At 48.7% G+C, this 15,175-nt stretch overlaps 1 protein-coding gene across 2 annotated transcripts in view; it reads right to left on the reverse strand.

Moving 5' to 3' along the window:
- RYBP (RING1 and YY1 binding protein) overlaps positions 1-9,133 on the reverse strand; it is a 41,944-nt gene extending 32,811 nt beyond the window's left edge. Inside the window, exons 1-2 of one of the 2 annotated variants that reach the window (XM_064433075.1) lie at positions 8,870-9,133; positions 7,918-8,043 (exon numbers count right to left, since the gene is read on the reverse strand). In XM_064433075.1, the coding sequence (XP_064289145.1) occupies positions 7,918-8,043; positions 8,870-8,901 (158 nt within the window). In that variant the 5' untranslated portion in view covers positions 8,902-9,133. Of the gene's footprint in view, positions 1-7,917; positions 8,218-8,869 lie in introns of those variants that run through there. The other variant, XM_064433074.1, reaches the window with a different exon arrangement.
- Between the last annotated feature and the right edge of the window lie 6,042 nt (positions 9,134-15,175).

Genomic DNA, 15,175 nt, shown 5'->3' on the forward strand with positions numbered 1-15,175 from the left:
TCCAGGGGCAGCCACAGCTTCTCTGGGCTATCTGTGCCAGGGCCTCAGCACTCTCACTACTATGAAGAATTTTTTCCTAATACCTAATCCAACTCTGCCCTCTGTCCAGTTTGAAGCCATTCCCCTTGTCCTGTCCCTTCACACCCTTGCAAAAATTCCCTCTCCAAATTTTCAGCACCCTGATCCTTGTGGCATAAGGGTGTGCTCCACAATCCCAGGCCAGTGTCTTATAAAGACCACACACAGTTCAAATCAGGTCTCCTGGTTTCATGATCCATATTTTAGATCCCTACAAGCCCTTTCCCTTGTTAATTTCCCATATTATTTAACAGAAGATTGGCTGTGGATGTACTTTGAACTTTCAGAAACACAGAGAGAACTTCAGGACTAAAATAGTATCAAAGCAACACCCAATTTTAAGCAATTTATTTTGGGAGAACTTGAGATTCACATGATTTGGAATACAATGAGTTACTGAACAGTCAAACAAAACCCAGTGGGCCAGCAAAGAGAAGTGATGATTTTCTCTCTCACTTATATTTGAGCCAGTCAGAATTACTATCTTTCCCATGTTTAACAGGCAGTGATTTTGCTGGTGTACCAATTAGCACTCTGCTACAAAGAACATGCTCCTAATTAAGAGCTGGTTTATGGGAAGAGCAATGTTAAGGATCTGGTTGTACCTCCAGATGCACCAAAAAAGTGCAAAAGGAGCTCTGCTTGATGTAAAGGAAATCTGTCTGCACAAAGAGACAATCAATGTACTTAGCATATGTCAGCTATAAAAGGAACTTACATAAACGTAATGGAGGCATTTCCACATTATTTCTGTTGTATCCTGTAATCCTGGACATCTGCTTAGGGTAGCACGGATGGGCTACTCAGTGTTCCTTGTCTTTTTTTTGCTGTGCCCTCAACATAAAGTGGCAATAAGGGAAATTTGCCCTCACCTGTCTAAAACGACTTTAAATAAACACTCATAACACTCCTGTAAGACCCCTTCTCTCTGGAAATGGCCAAATTTCTCCTTTTACCTTGTGAAGAAATAGCCCAGTGCAAAGAGACAAAGTACAGCTGCAAGACACAGGCACAGAGAGTTTGTATGAATCCTGTTTCAGGTCAGAGCTGCGCATTACAAAACTCCAGCACACCTTGCAAGTGACCTACATTGCAGGAGTGGAACCCACTAACCTACAGAACCACCTGAAATCCCACAAAATAGGTTAGTGGGTTTCCTCCTATGAAGAATTCCCCAGACAAGGAGGGATGCACATGAAATAAAGGACAAGCAGAGCACATGCTTTCCTGACGCAGGAGCCGTGTGTCTCACTCTGCTGCCATACTCCTGCAGACAGCAGGACTCCCCAGAAGTGCTGTGAACTTCTGTGTTCCTCACCGAGGGACCCTGGAAGGACCTGTCCGCTTGTTCAAGAACAGTGAGCAGGAAGAAAAGGAGCAGTGCCACAGCAAGGAACACCAAGCCCAGCAATAATGCAAAGCAGCAAAATCGGCAGTGAACTCGCCTGGAGTTAAGGCAGGGGTGCCCAAGTTACAGCACAAAAGCCAGGTGTAGCCAGCCAAAACAATCCATCCAGCACATTTCTTCACTCCTCTCACCCCTCATGAGGGTCTTGGGTCTCATACATTTTTGTCAGGGATCTAAAAATTCAGCCAAAACAGTCCCAGAGTGCTGCACGCTGCTGGGGAACACCAACACTGAGCACAGGACACTCACCCAGGATGTCACAGGAGCAGAGGATGGCCACAGGGAACCACACTTGGCATCCACCACTTCCCTCCTCTCAACTGCCACTCTGGGCAACACTGCACACTGTCTTTTTTCCAGTTCAACCAATTCCTCTTATCAGACAATCCCCACATCAGGGTGCAAACACACCCACCAGCGCTGCAAAGGCAGCAGCAGCTGATGGGAACACGAAACAATCAGGGCAATTAAGAAAGGCATGCAGAGAAAGTTGCTCTGCATTCCTCTGCCTACCAGTTCCCCACAAGGACCTGTTGGGAGCCAGGGGTCAGCATCCCAGTGGACTCCACGTCTGTTCACAGCAATAAAAGAGAGCTGCATGCCCTCTCCTCCCACACGCACATACACACTTTGATTTAGATTCCCATCTCCCAGAAAAGCAGCCTATGGAGGAAGGGAAAAATGAATAATATCCACACTGCATATTATCAGTGATGTCTTAACACGCTCAGTGTCGCAGTTTATCCATTAGATCTTTAGAGAGTCTCCACAAGAAATCAGAGATTAAACCCTACCACCCACAATTAACCTAAAAGTACTCTACAAAAATATTATCAACACCCCTTTTCCATGCTGAAGCTTTTATTATTTATTTTAACCAAAAGATCTTTTTATCCTAATAAAAGAAGGAAAACAACCAGGTATAGCTATTGTTACTTAGTAGGACATTCAGAAAAAAAGTGGTAGAAGGAAAGTGAGTCACAGGAACCACCATACTCCCTACTGAATTTGCCACCCACAGCTTCTCAGGTACCCAAATCTGACAGCCATAGCAAAGGGGTATTGCCTTGGTGCTGCACGTCAATGCTGAGGATTCTCCCTGCTGAGAATGATTTCCCAGAGGTGCTGAGATCTAAGAGAAATCCTGGGGTGATGGTAATGAGATCATTAATCAGAGCCAAACACCGCAAAGAGCAAATCAGGACACAACTCTCACTTCTTTCAAACAGCCAAAGTACAAGACACAGATCTTATGCCAGGGTTATGCTCGCACCAGGCTGACAGATAATAGCTGATCTGAAGCTGAACAGCTTCATCTGCTCAGTTGAAGACTCACAGACTAATTCCAAGCTAGTTTAAAAAATAAGTGTAGCATGAATCTGTACCAGAAGTCAGTTCATAACAGATCAATACTCCAAGCCATGTGGCTGAGACACATGTGGTTCTGCAATACAAGTCGCAGATTCAAACTTGGTGTGCTGTCAAACCACAGCCCCAGAATTCAGGGTTTGCTGTGAACCATCAGCATTGTCTGCTTGTCAGATGGTGTTTGCTCCTGCCCTTGGCTCCTCTGCCCTGGTGGGTTTGCCAGACCTAGCAGCAGCACTCCCCAAATCCACAAAGTAACAGGCACTTACTTTTAAGCAGTGCTGGTGAATAAGGGATGAGACATAAAAGATCCCTAGAACTCCTGGCATGCTGGCAAACATTTTGCAAGTAGGTATTGTGCACTCCAGCAGTACCCAGGCAGAGTTACACTGCACCCTCCCCTACCCAAACAGCAGTTCCTGAGGGGACACATCCTCAGGATGTGGATGCTCCAGTGGAACACTGCCACAACTCCAGTACAGCCCATGCCTCACTCCTGCTAATCCAACAGCCATTTACATGCAGCAATCAACAGAAAAACCAGGGATGATTTAACAATAGATTCAAACAGCCAAATAGTAAAACAAATATTCCAGAGTAAAAGCACCAACATTGCTGCTACAATGGCTTTTTTTTTAGACAAGTTACATATTCCATTTTTATAGAAATTAGGCCATCTTAAGGCCAGCTATGATGCTAAATAAAACCCACCTTTATGCAAGTGAAAGCTAACTAATAGGAGAGAACCAAATTAAACCACTTGGCTGCCAACCTACACCACTGCCACACATCACTGCAAGAGTTTTCAGAACAGTCCTGCAAACACATGGCAAATAAGCAGGGCACATATTATTTGTGTGAAGGTCAAGATCATAAGCCTGATTCCTCATTCCAGGAATAGCAGGACTATCTGATGCCTATTCTGGTCAGCCCAGCTTGGATGCAGAAGGGAATACTTTTCCACGATGGCATGGACAGTAGTTTGCATCCTTCAAGGTGGTAGTTCAGATCCTGCAAACACGAAAATTTTTCTGCAGAACTAAAGGGAAAAAAAGGCCAGTATCTGAGGCTCCATACAAGAGAATTCTGTTTTAAATATAAACAGTTTTAGCTCAGCCTCTCCTCAAAAATAAGGATGGCAAGAAGGTGAAGCACTACTGTCATCAGTCCTTGGGCACTCCACAATGAAGTGTACATTCACATCACTTGATGCAAACTCCAAACCTTGCACTTCAAGCATACAGGCATTACCAACAAATAAAGCAGAAATGCTTGCTCAATTTATACTTGCAGAGGACACACACATTTCAACTCAATTTTGTAGCAAAAGCTCCCATTGTTTTGCTAATTTGCATATCAGACATCCATTGGTTGCTTTCACATTTTCCACTGACTTTAAGTGCATTTCTCTGTACTCAAGGCACATTCATGATAAGAGGATGTGGAGTTTGGAAAAGAAAAGCATTCATCCCAAATTTACAGAAAAATTAACATCAGAGAAGCTCCACCACTTCGCACCACTTGTCTATTCATCCAAAAAGAAAGTTTCAAAAACCAGTTTCCCTGAAGTCATAAGGAGGGGAGCAAATATTCTTCACAATGAAGTCTGAAAACAATCCCAGGTAGAAACACTTACAGCCCTGCCTGGGACGAGAGAGGAAATTACAAGAGGTGTACGGGAACACAATATATGTAAACTATCAGAGAACTAAAGGAGAAGAGGAGCAAGAATGCCACTAAGAAAAACAAATAGAAACAGAGAGCCATCACCTACCCCCAAATAGGAACTCACAGGAAATACGAGGCCAAATCCTGCCCTCACATTCTTAGGAAATCCAGAGTAAACTTTCCTTCCGTGTTTGAAGAAGTAATGGATATTGGAAAGGAACATGCCTCTGTGGAGCAAACTTCCTGGCAGTTCCAGTCTTCTCCTGAGTGCAGGAGCTGGTGCTGCTACACCAGAGCAAACCACCAGAAGAGCCACAGGACACAAGTGAAAGTGGTGACCAGCACCAGTTCCCTGTGCTGTGACACCAATAAAAATCTCCAGGAAAGGAATAAGGCCAGCAAACAGCTCCCCACTGCTCACTCTGCAGCCAGCTAAATCATCATCTCACCCAGCTGAGCTCTGTGTTGTCTTTGCCATCATCCTCACAGAAGGGAAACAGTAAAAAACCTCATCATACTTGCCTAAATAGAAAGTAATAAAAGTTTAACCATAAAATAGCAAGAATCCAGGTGAGAAAAGTAAGACAGTGACATACTGTAACAAATCCAGTATTCAAGTGCTACAGGTTTAATATAATCTTTGCACAACAATTCTTCAGAGATGGATTTGACCTAATTTTTATTTAAAAGTGCACCTGAAATATTTATAAACAGCTCCTTGAAAAAACAGTCGAGTGCAATTTAACTGTTTAGCCTCTACAACGATTTTGACTTGGCAGGTCAGCTCTAAAACTCACTGTTGTTTGAAGCTGCTTTTAGGAGATCCTAGGGAAAGGAGATAGTTGGATCTGAGAAGATAAAACTTCTAACTGCTGCCAGCCACCCCTCCCACACGCCAACAGATTATATTGAGTCTGAAAAAATATACACACGGTGAGAATTAGCTCAGGGCCTCACCAGTTCTTAAATAAGAGAATATTTATCAGCCAAAGTAAATTCCACAACAAATAACTGGCTTCACAGCAGAGGGAGGGGGGAAGTAGGTCATACCAGATCTTAAAAAAATCCCTGGGCATGCTGTGATTGCACACAATAATTTGATGAAAAACAGTTGCCTCACCATGTCTTTCACTACTTGGTTGAGGTTTTTTTAAAGTGAGTTTGATAAATTTCCATAAGTGCTACTGAAGTAAGTCACAATGAAGCAAGGCAGTTTTAACTGTGGAAAAGTGTCATCAACTTGTCAAATTGCAACTTAAAAGTCAAGCTCATCAGACACCTTATATTTCAAGTAATAAATTATCAATAATAACTCATCAAGTATCTTTACATCAGTCATTTATTTAAAAAATTCTGAATAATTTCCAAGCACTGACTCGTACATCGCATACTACAAAATTCAAAGTAACACCACAAATAGCTCTGACCTCCCAGAACTTCCCAGTACACAATGCTCTCTCACAACACTCAATCACTCCTGCTTTCTGTTATATTTATTCATAAATTATACAAATATGCAAGAAGACATGATGGGCCATTGAATATTTTAAATACTTTCTCAAATTCTACAAACAAAAGCCATTTTAAAAGCAGCAAAAATGAATAGAAAGCTGATGAATTAAATGAATTAAAATTAGAAGCCATTCATAAGGGTCCATTAAAAGCTAAACAGAATTACAATGTTCTAGACCCGAGGATCACATCTGCAAGTAAGGCTACAGCTCTTAACCTGAAATCATCGACTGCTATTGCTCTTAATGGCCCTTTAAAAGACAAACCATCCTGCTACTGCAACAAACAGTTTGAAAATTATCTTTAAAAAAAAATAAAAACGTAAGGGCTTGTGAGAGCAGGCTGCTGCTCTCCAAATGAACAGCAGCATGGTGGCCAATGAAAATAATAGTGCCAGATACAGGAGAGATCCCATCTGGGCTCCCACATTTCATCAGGGCTCTGCTCCCACTGACACCCAGGCTCTGGAGTGACACTGGGAGCGTGTGGGGATTGCATGGCCGGAGGAGCAGCTCGGGACCAGGCAACTGCAGGAGCAACACGTTCCACCTGAGCCTAGCGGGAAGCCAAGAAGACAGAAACCCACAGGAGTCAAACGGGCTGGGAAGGCTCAGCTGCACGACTAAATAAGGCTGAAGGAGTCAAGAATCAGCTCCAGGTGCACAAAGAGCACTGCTGTCCCAAAGCTCCGCCTAACTCAATGCTCTAAGCATGCTATTTACTGCTTTAAGTTCAACACCTTTGTATGTTTTGTAAAAAGCACAGATACTTGTAGCTGATGTGCATCACAAAACGCAGAGTGAAGCACTTCAGCGCTCTGTTACAGTAACTCAGAGAGTTTCAATGGCCCGAAAACATGCTCTCCATTAAAAATGTAGGCACTTCACATTGTCTAAAGCACAGTGCGAACAATAACAATCCAACACGCTTTCACCTCCTTTGTCAATCAAGCCAAGACAGCCAAGTCATGCAAACAGCCTGCTGATGAGAGCACCTCAATACACAGCTGCACTCAAGGAAAACGACGCCTCCCACAATGGAAACCTCACAGACTATTTATTTGGCAGAGCACTGCAATGGGAACTCAAATTTGGAAGGTACAATATGAAAAAAATCAGAAATCAACATGGTAGGACAAATCACAAGAAGAAAGGAAAAGCACAGCACCACATGCCTGCTTTAGCGACAACTGATACTGCCAGGACAAACTTTCCGAACCCTCTGACTGAGAAATGGCAAGTTTGGGGGCTTTTCTGAGATTAAATTAACTACTGCATGTCAGACTCACCACCTCACAAAGACCTCCACAGTTTCTCAGAGCAAGGCAATCAGAGAGACCTGACAGCTAAAGCTTTCAAAACCCCGCACCATTCCCACACTGAGCACAAAGCCGATTCCTTTCTGATGACAACAGTCACCGAGAGATCAACATCTCAGGGAGAGAGTTGTTCTCACGGCATCTTTAGTTTCAGCCGTTTCCTTTCTCGCTCCCTAATCCTAAATCATTTTTACTTCTGTAGAGAACGCAGGTAAACCTCCACCCAAACCACAAAAAAAACCATCTGACCCAAACCGAGTCAGAGCATTTCTGGCTGGCCGTGCATCTCCAAAAGGTTCTCTGTACACCAACAACAACAACAACCAAAAAAAAAGCACAGAACAAAAAGATTCAGGTTGCTGCCACATCCACGAAACATGTCTTCCAGCTCCAATTAAAACGCTTGAAAGAGAATTTTTAAAATCCGCAAGCTTTTGAACAGAAGGGACCGCATCGGGGGAGAGAGGGGATGCAACCAGCCGATATCCAGGCAACAGAGGAAAAAATCAACAAGTCGGCGCAGCCCAGCGCGGAGCACGAGCCGCGCTCCAAGGTGCGGACGTACCTTGTGGAGGTGCCTTTCCTGACATCGCAGATGCTGCATTTGAAGGCTTCGGCGCTGTTCCTGAAGGTGCACACGCTACAATCCCAAAAGCCTTCGTCGGCTGCAGGTTTGGCTTGCCTTTTCGGCCTTGAGGAGGGGGAGGGAGAGGGGAAGCGTGTGTGTGTACGTGTGTGTTTGGGGAGGAGGAGAGAGGCGGCAGGAGGAGGAGAGAGAGAGGAGGAGGAGGAGGAGAGAAAGAAAACACACACATGAGAAACCATGTTACAGAGCCCCGAAACCCAGCGCCTGCTCGCACCGCCGCTCTCCCGCGGGGCCGGGAGCAGCCGACAAACCCCAAGCGGGGCCGGGCCCGGCGAGGTGCGGGGGGCGCCGAGCTCCGCCCCGGCCCCGCCGGGCCGAACCCGCCGGGCCGGGCCGCCCGCGTCCCCCCGCCCGCGGCGGGAGGGTGGGAGGGTGGGTGGGCGAGTTTGCGGGCTGGGAGGCGCGTTCCCTCCTCCACCTTGTTAAACCTCCCTTTGTCTGGGAGCGGCGAGTGCGCGGAGCGGGGAGTGCGAGCGAGCGGAGCCGCCATGGCTGCGCTCGCACCGCACCAGCCCTGGCACCGGCGGCAGGCTGGGAGACACCGGCACTCCTCCTCCTGCTGCTGCCCTTCCACGCTCCCTCCATCTTAGGAGCCTCCCTCACTCTCTCTCCCCGCCCGCGGCCCCCCCCTCCGCCCCGGCCCCCCGCGTACCTGGCGGGGCGGCGCGGGCTCGCCGCCCCCTCCCCGTTCGCTCCCTCCATCTTAGGCGCCCCTCGCCGCCTCCCCCCGCCGGGGCCGAGCACACGCCGGCGGCTGCCAGCTAGGGCCTACCCGCCGCCATCCCCTCGGCCGGGGCCGGGGCAGAGGCGGCCGCGCCGCGCTCCCTCCATCTTACCGCCTCTCCCCGCCCGCCCCCGCGCCCCCGCTCACCTGGTCGGGCTCTTCTTGTCGCCCATGACCATGGATCGGGGCCGCCCCTGCCCTGCGCACAAAGAAAGAGGCGAGGGGAGGGAGGGCGGGGGGACGGGGCTGCCTCCGTCCAGCAGGCTCCGGCTGCTGCGCACCCCGCGCCGCCGATCCTGCCGCTGCCAGGCTCCGCTCCGGACTAGCAGCGCAGCGCAGCCCGGCGCCCTCCCTCCTCCTCCTCCTCCCTCTCTCTCCCTCCCCGCGCCGCGCCGCTCCGGCGGGCGGAGCTGCTGCCGCGCCGCGGCCAATGGGGGCGGCCCCGCCGCCGGCCCTGCCGGGGAGGGAGCGGGGGGGAGCCGGGAGCGCCCCGGGAGCGCCCCCTGCGCCGCCCCGCCGGGTCCCACCCCCGCCCGCACGGAGCCCCGCGGGCCGCCTCTCCCGCGCCGCGGCCCCTCCGTGCCGGCAGGGCTCGATGGCCCCTTCCCTTCCCCTCCCTGCCCCCTCGGAGGGTTCGTCGCCCGCCTGTGCCCCGGGGGGAGCGGGGCTGCCGCGGGCGGGACGGCGGCGCACGGGGGACGGCAGGCCCCGCTCCGTGAGGGGAAGGGCGGCCGGAGCCGGCTCGCCCGCCCGGCGGCTGCGCCGGGAGTACCGGAGCGGCTGGGCAGAGGGAGGCAACTCCTGCTGCGTGCCCTGACCCCGGGGACGGGCTCCCGGTGCCCTCACGGATGCCTCGGGTGCCGCCTCTGTGAGCTGGCTCCCGGCTCGGGGTCAGGGCAGCGGCCCGCCCAGAGGCCAAGGTGTTTGGGCAGCGCTGCTGGAGTGCTGCTTCCAGAAACGTTCCCATCAGTCCCTCAGTGATCCATCGGCTCCACCAAGCACGAGCTGTGCTTCTGCGAAACTCCTGAGGTGGCAAAACGTGGCTTTCCTAAAAAGTGGCATTCTCCAAAACCGGCGTTTCCCGAAAAGCAGCAGTCCTGCCCTGAGATTCCCCACGGCCCCCTGGGGCCTGTGGGAGCGCTGGCAGGGCGGGCTGGGATGGTGACATGCCAAGCATGAGCTGTCAGTGCCTCTGCGGAGCCCCTTCCTCTGCAGCAGCCGCAGGGGATGGGGGCCGTGAGCAGCTGAGCAAGGATGGCGCAAGGGGTGATGAGTGAAGGCTAAAAAGTTGGTACAGCCACACACACGGCTTGCAGTGCGGGCATTCTTTCTCTCTGCTCTTCCACTGTGCTTTTCACTGTGCTTTCCCACTTTCTCAGCGGTGACTAAGCCAGGCAAACATCTCCCACCAGTGAACAGCAAACTCCATCCCCAGGCAAGGCGCAGGGCAGACAGGAGGGACGTGGGCTGCACGGGGCTGTACCTGAGAGAGTGGTGAGTGGGGCTGCAGGGAGAGCGTGGAGACAGTCTGGGCAGAGTTAATCCATGGCTGAGTACAAGGAGGGGGAAAAAATAAAATTATTGCTTAAAAGCAAACCAATGTAAGTGGCTTAAAGCAGGATAGGCACCTACATGGCAGGAGGCAACATAACCATGTCCATTAAAGCTTTAGGAATCTGGACTCACAAGCCACAGAGGGTTTTTCCCTCCAGCGATGCCCATTTTAACAGTCAAATCATGCTGACAGAGTCACCTCCTGTATTTAAGAGCTTTGTGTAATCCATTTACCCTACCCAGCCCCCCCATGCCCACCCAGGTAATTTAACCCTTGCTGTCACCTCCACCAACCACTTTAATTTCCAGACAAGCTTCCAGTGACTTTTTTCTTCACCACACAAGTTCCTGAACAATACAGCAAGACGCAGACATACTCCAAGGGCAGAGTTAAGGTTGCACAATTATCACATGTAGGAAGTGTCATTTTCCCATTGCATCTGCTGTTTTCCAAACATTTTTGCTCTTTTAGATTATAGCTGTAACGTTTGCTTTGGGAATCTGTGTGGGAACAGGAACTCAGCAGTGCTTGTGGGGTCTGGTAAGCAGAGACCTGGTGTGCAATCACTTCCAGATCTTCGTGGCAATGGAGAGTGTGGGGACAGGAACAGCACCATTCTTGGGGACAAGGTCAGTGGAGAACCTGAGAAGCACAGAAAGGCAGAAAGCACTGAAATTTTGACTTAGGCATGGTCCAGCTCCCATTTTCTGCCACAGGTGTTTCCCTTAGCTCCAGTGTTGTGTTAAGCAGAGTGACAGCCACCACAGTAAGTTTTTGTGGAAACAGCAGGGAGCTGTGGCCCATTTTTAGAAAGCAGTTTATCTCCTCAAAAAAGTTTCAGTGTTGCTGTTTTCATAGCAAAAGTTGTTTTCTTTCCAAAAACCTACTACATCCTCCGTTATCAATTCCCCTGGAAACCTTCCTTCCTTGACAAATAACGCTTTCAACGTCATGTGTTAAAAACTTGGCAAGCCAAGCACAGCATGACTTCATTCAATCCCGTACATCCATCAGGAGGTGATCGTTCCCAGTTTGTTAAACACCCTTCAAGCCACAGTTTGGGGTCTCTTCCTTCATGGAGGGTTCCAGAGGAGTTCCATGGCCACTGGTGGGCTCTGGTCCAGCCAAATCTTTTGGGATGTGTTGTGTCCTGCAAGCAGCACTTCCCTGCTGACCTCTCCAGACACCAAGACAGGAACCACTGGCAGAAGTCAGGGCTGAAAATACAGTCAAACTGAAGGGCAAGTGCCTTGGTGGGGGTATTTCTTTCACACGCTGGTGTTAGCACAGTGAGTTATCCTGCCAGCCTCAAAATTCACTGAGGTGGCACAGGTACTGCACCCCTCTGAGCATTTGAGGATTTTTAGTGGACTTTGGGCTCTCGTGTCCCTGCAAGGCAGCCTTGGGCAAGTTATTTAACACTTCTGCTTAAATCCAGTAGTCTGGATTTCAAAACTGTAAGGAATGAATTTTCTAGGCTCCCACATGGCACAAGTTTTCAAACTCATTCCAGCTAAATGGTTTGAACTTCACAGTGATGTTCAGCAGGTCCTAAATCCGCCTGAAGGAATTCCCACCCTTGCCTCCAGAAGATGCCACTTTCTCATTGATGCCAAATGTCTGCTTGTTCAAGAGTACTCTCATCTGTGAGTTAACCCTCTTCTTTCCACCCTTCCCTCACCACGTGGATTTTTAATGACAAAATCCTTGTAAAGAGACACTTGGCTGTAGGTGTTTCCAGGGCACAAGAGACAGAGCAGTGGCGAGGGCAGGTTCACAGCACAGGCCACAAACCTCTTGGGCCAACCCGACAGCCACAGCCTGTGCTGGGAGGTCCACAGCAAACTACTTCAGTACATCCTTTATATCTGTACAGAGATGTTGGGATGGAACAGATGGAGCTTCATTCCCCCTCTGCAGCTCAGCATCCCCCTCACCCCAATGGCATCGCAGCTACTCCTGTTCAGCCCTGGAAACAGGCAACAGTCCAAAGCCACAGTGTGGCAGTCCATACCCCTCCCCGGAGCAACTGGCCAGAGGTGCTCTGAGATGTGCTTCTGAGATAAGCACCCTGTTAGCAGCTTCTTCAGCACAGTGACACCTCCAAAACCTGGGGTGCCAAGAATGCAGGGGTAATTCTCTGCATGGGTATAAAAGGATTTAAAAATAAACGGGGATGCTGCACCCAGCCAAAGTCACTATTTTTGCATGGGGTTCAATGCCAAATATAAATATTAACTTGAGCTTCTCAGCCCCCTTGGTCACTGTGGTAAATACACATTTTTGTGATTTTGCATCAGACATGCGTAACTTCTCAGAAGTGACTGCTGTCCTGAACAGCCCAAAATCTAACCACTAGTAAATGACTTTTGTGTGGATTTAATAAGGAATTTGTTATACAGGAGTTGGAATCAGGCTCAGATCACAGATCTCTCTATTTAGCCAGACCTAGAAGGATCAGAAGTGATGCTGCCGCTCTCCGGGGCGGGGAAGTTTCGGATCACCACACAATTAGCACCTTTTAGTAGAAGTGGGTAGAAAGGGAAATTAGCAATTGAGGGCAGAAGTGGTGAAAAAAGCGCCTTAACAGCCAGCATTCATTTTGCTGTGTCCTCTTGAAGAGGGTTAAATGTGTTTAACCTCCACAGGTTTCCAGCATGAAGAGAAACTGTCCAGGAGTGGAAGAAAAAGAAGCTGTGTGGAGGCCGGCAGATTTCACACAAAGCAGCATCCTTGGCAAGGCAGGCAGGAGCCTGTGCTCACAAGCCTGGAAGTCTTCACCACAAAATAAAATACCAAACCAGAAAGCAAGCATTGCCCAGAGGCACTGGTGGCCAACAATACTGCACCCTCTCCTGCTTTCAAAGCACAGCGTTAACTGCCATCGGGTTTGGGTGCTGATGCCAGAGAGAAATCAGGAGGAAACTACTCTTGGAAATCTCGCTTAGCACTTGACAACATCTTTGAATATACGGCCCAGACTGAGTTCATAAGCTTTTTGGGAAAAGCGTTGTGCTGGGGACTGTGTAAACACGGAGCTGGCTGATGGATGGCCCTGGTGCAACACAGAGATGTATGCACGCTCCAGCAAAACTTACTGAATTAACAACCATTTTGGCTTAATACAGGGACATTCAGAGATTTTACTGATAGTTGGGGGGGTGGGGGAACAATAAGCAGAAGTTATCACACAGTGTTCAATTTTCCAGACTTCAGGAATGAGTTGGATGCGAGGTCAGATGGGCTATTTTTGGTCGTGCTGGGAGCACAAGCATAGCAAAGTGGGCAAGGGATGAAGCAAGAAGGAGCTGGAGAGATAATTGGTCGAGGTCCTCATAAAACTGCCTGGGGATGAACATTACTTGATATTTCCTTTAGTGACTCCATTAGGAAAAGGAGGGATTGTGCTTATAACCTGAAGATGAGAATGCTACACTGGAAAAAGAGAGCAATTTTGAGAGAGCAAAATGGAAATGGGGTGAAATACGCTGTTACTGACTTTGGCAGCTGGCTGCTGGTAATCAGCTGTTCTCACCTAAAGCAGAAGCTCATTGGTGTGGCACGCAGGAGGGAGAAGACCTGCCTTAGGTGTTTGAGTGCCACTGGCATGACTTAGCTCCTGGAAAGGCCAATGCCAAGCAGGGGTGTCAGAAGTACCAATGAATAGAGACAGGGAAGCTTTTAACACCACTGAACAGTGCACAGGCAAGATCTTGTTGGAATTCTCCAACTGAAGACAAAAATGCATTCAAGCAGGGACAAGCACAGAGAAGAAGAGTTCCTAGGATGGTCAGGGGAATGGAAAACCTATTTTATGAAAGAAGTCTCTATAAACTCAACTTTCTCAGTCTGGGCAAACAAAGGAGGAGATATGACCACTGTAAAATACACTGGGGAAGGAGGCAGCACATTGCAGCAATGAAAGAGCTCTTAGACAAGAATGAAGAGTGCAACTGATCCGTGCTGGACATGTGGGATGGAAACTAGACATCTGTTTCTAACCTTCAGAGGAACACGGAACAGAAACAGCTTTGCAGTGGGAGGAGCAGAGGCACTCAAAGTAAAGATGGACCTTGATCACTCGCAGAAGGAATCACCCAGAGGAGCAGCTCACAGTCCCCGTGATCCCGCTGAGGTCAGACCCCGATGCTGTCACCAGAGTCCTGTCTCTCCCTTCTCACCCACCCACACCAAAGAATCTCATCTGGCTTGCTCCCAGTCAACAGATTTCAGTGGATGTTCTCTCGAGGGAAGGGAAGACGTACAGGGAGAAGAAAACTCTTCATCCAGTTCTCGTGCCTAGAAATGGATTTCTCAAACATCCTGGGATCTCTGATTTGCTTCTAAATTTGGGAAGTGGGGTTTGTCCTCCCAGGAAACTTAAAACTTCCTGTATTCAGCACAATAAGGATATTTTAAAAGTTTTCTTTCTTTCTTTTTTTTTTTTAATCTATTTTTAGATAGTCTTTCATGTTTCTTTGGAAAAAAGTTGTAGAACTGAATTAGCAAGTGATCAAATACCGACTATCGGGAACTTCAAACAGCAAGCCAAAAACTTTCTATCAGAAACAGCCTGCTGAAGAGCAACGTAGGAGAAAAAGGATCTGAAAGATGAGGAGCAATATGCAAGCAGCAGCCAGTGCCAGGAATCTCCAGGGTCTGTAAACCCTTAAAATGCCAGAAAGACTGGAGTGAAAAACAGCCTGAAAGGTGGAGAGGCATAAAACACTCTGCATGCAACAGTGTTAAATATAAAACTCGGCTGAGTAGTAAAGAAAGGCAACAAAAACTAGGGGCTCTAGCTAAGCATCCTGCATGCTGTACTCTACAGATAGCAAAGGCTGTGCAATTTAAATCTGTAATCCCTTCCCAAGCAAAGAGGCTTTTGCAACAGCACA

This window comes from Passer domesticus, chromosome 9 (assembly GCF_036417665.1).
Source record: "Passer domesticus isolate bPasDom1 chromosome 9, bPasDom1.hap1, whole genome shotgun sequence".
In the NCBI taxonomy this organism is placed as follows: domain Eukaryota; kingdom Metazoa; phylum Chordata; class Aves; order Passeriformes; family Passeridae; genus Passer; species Passer domesticus.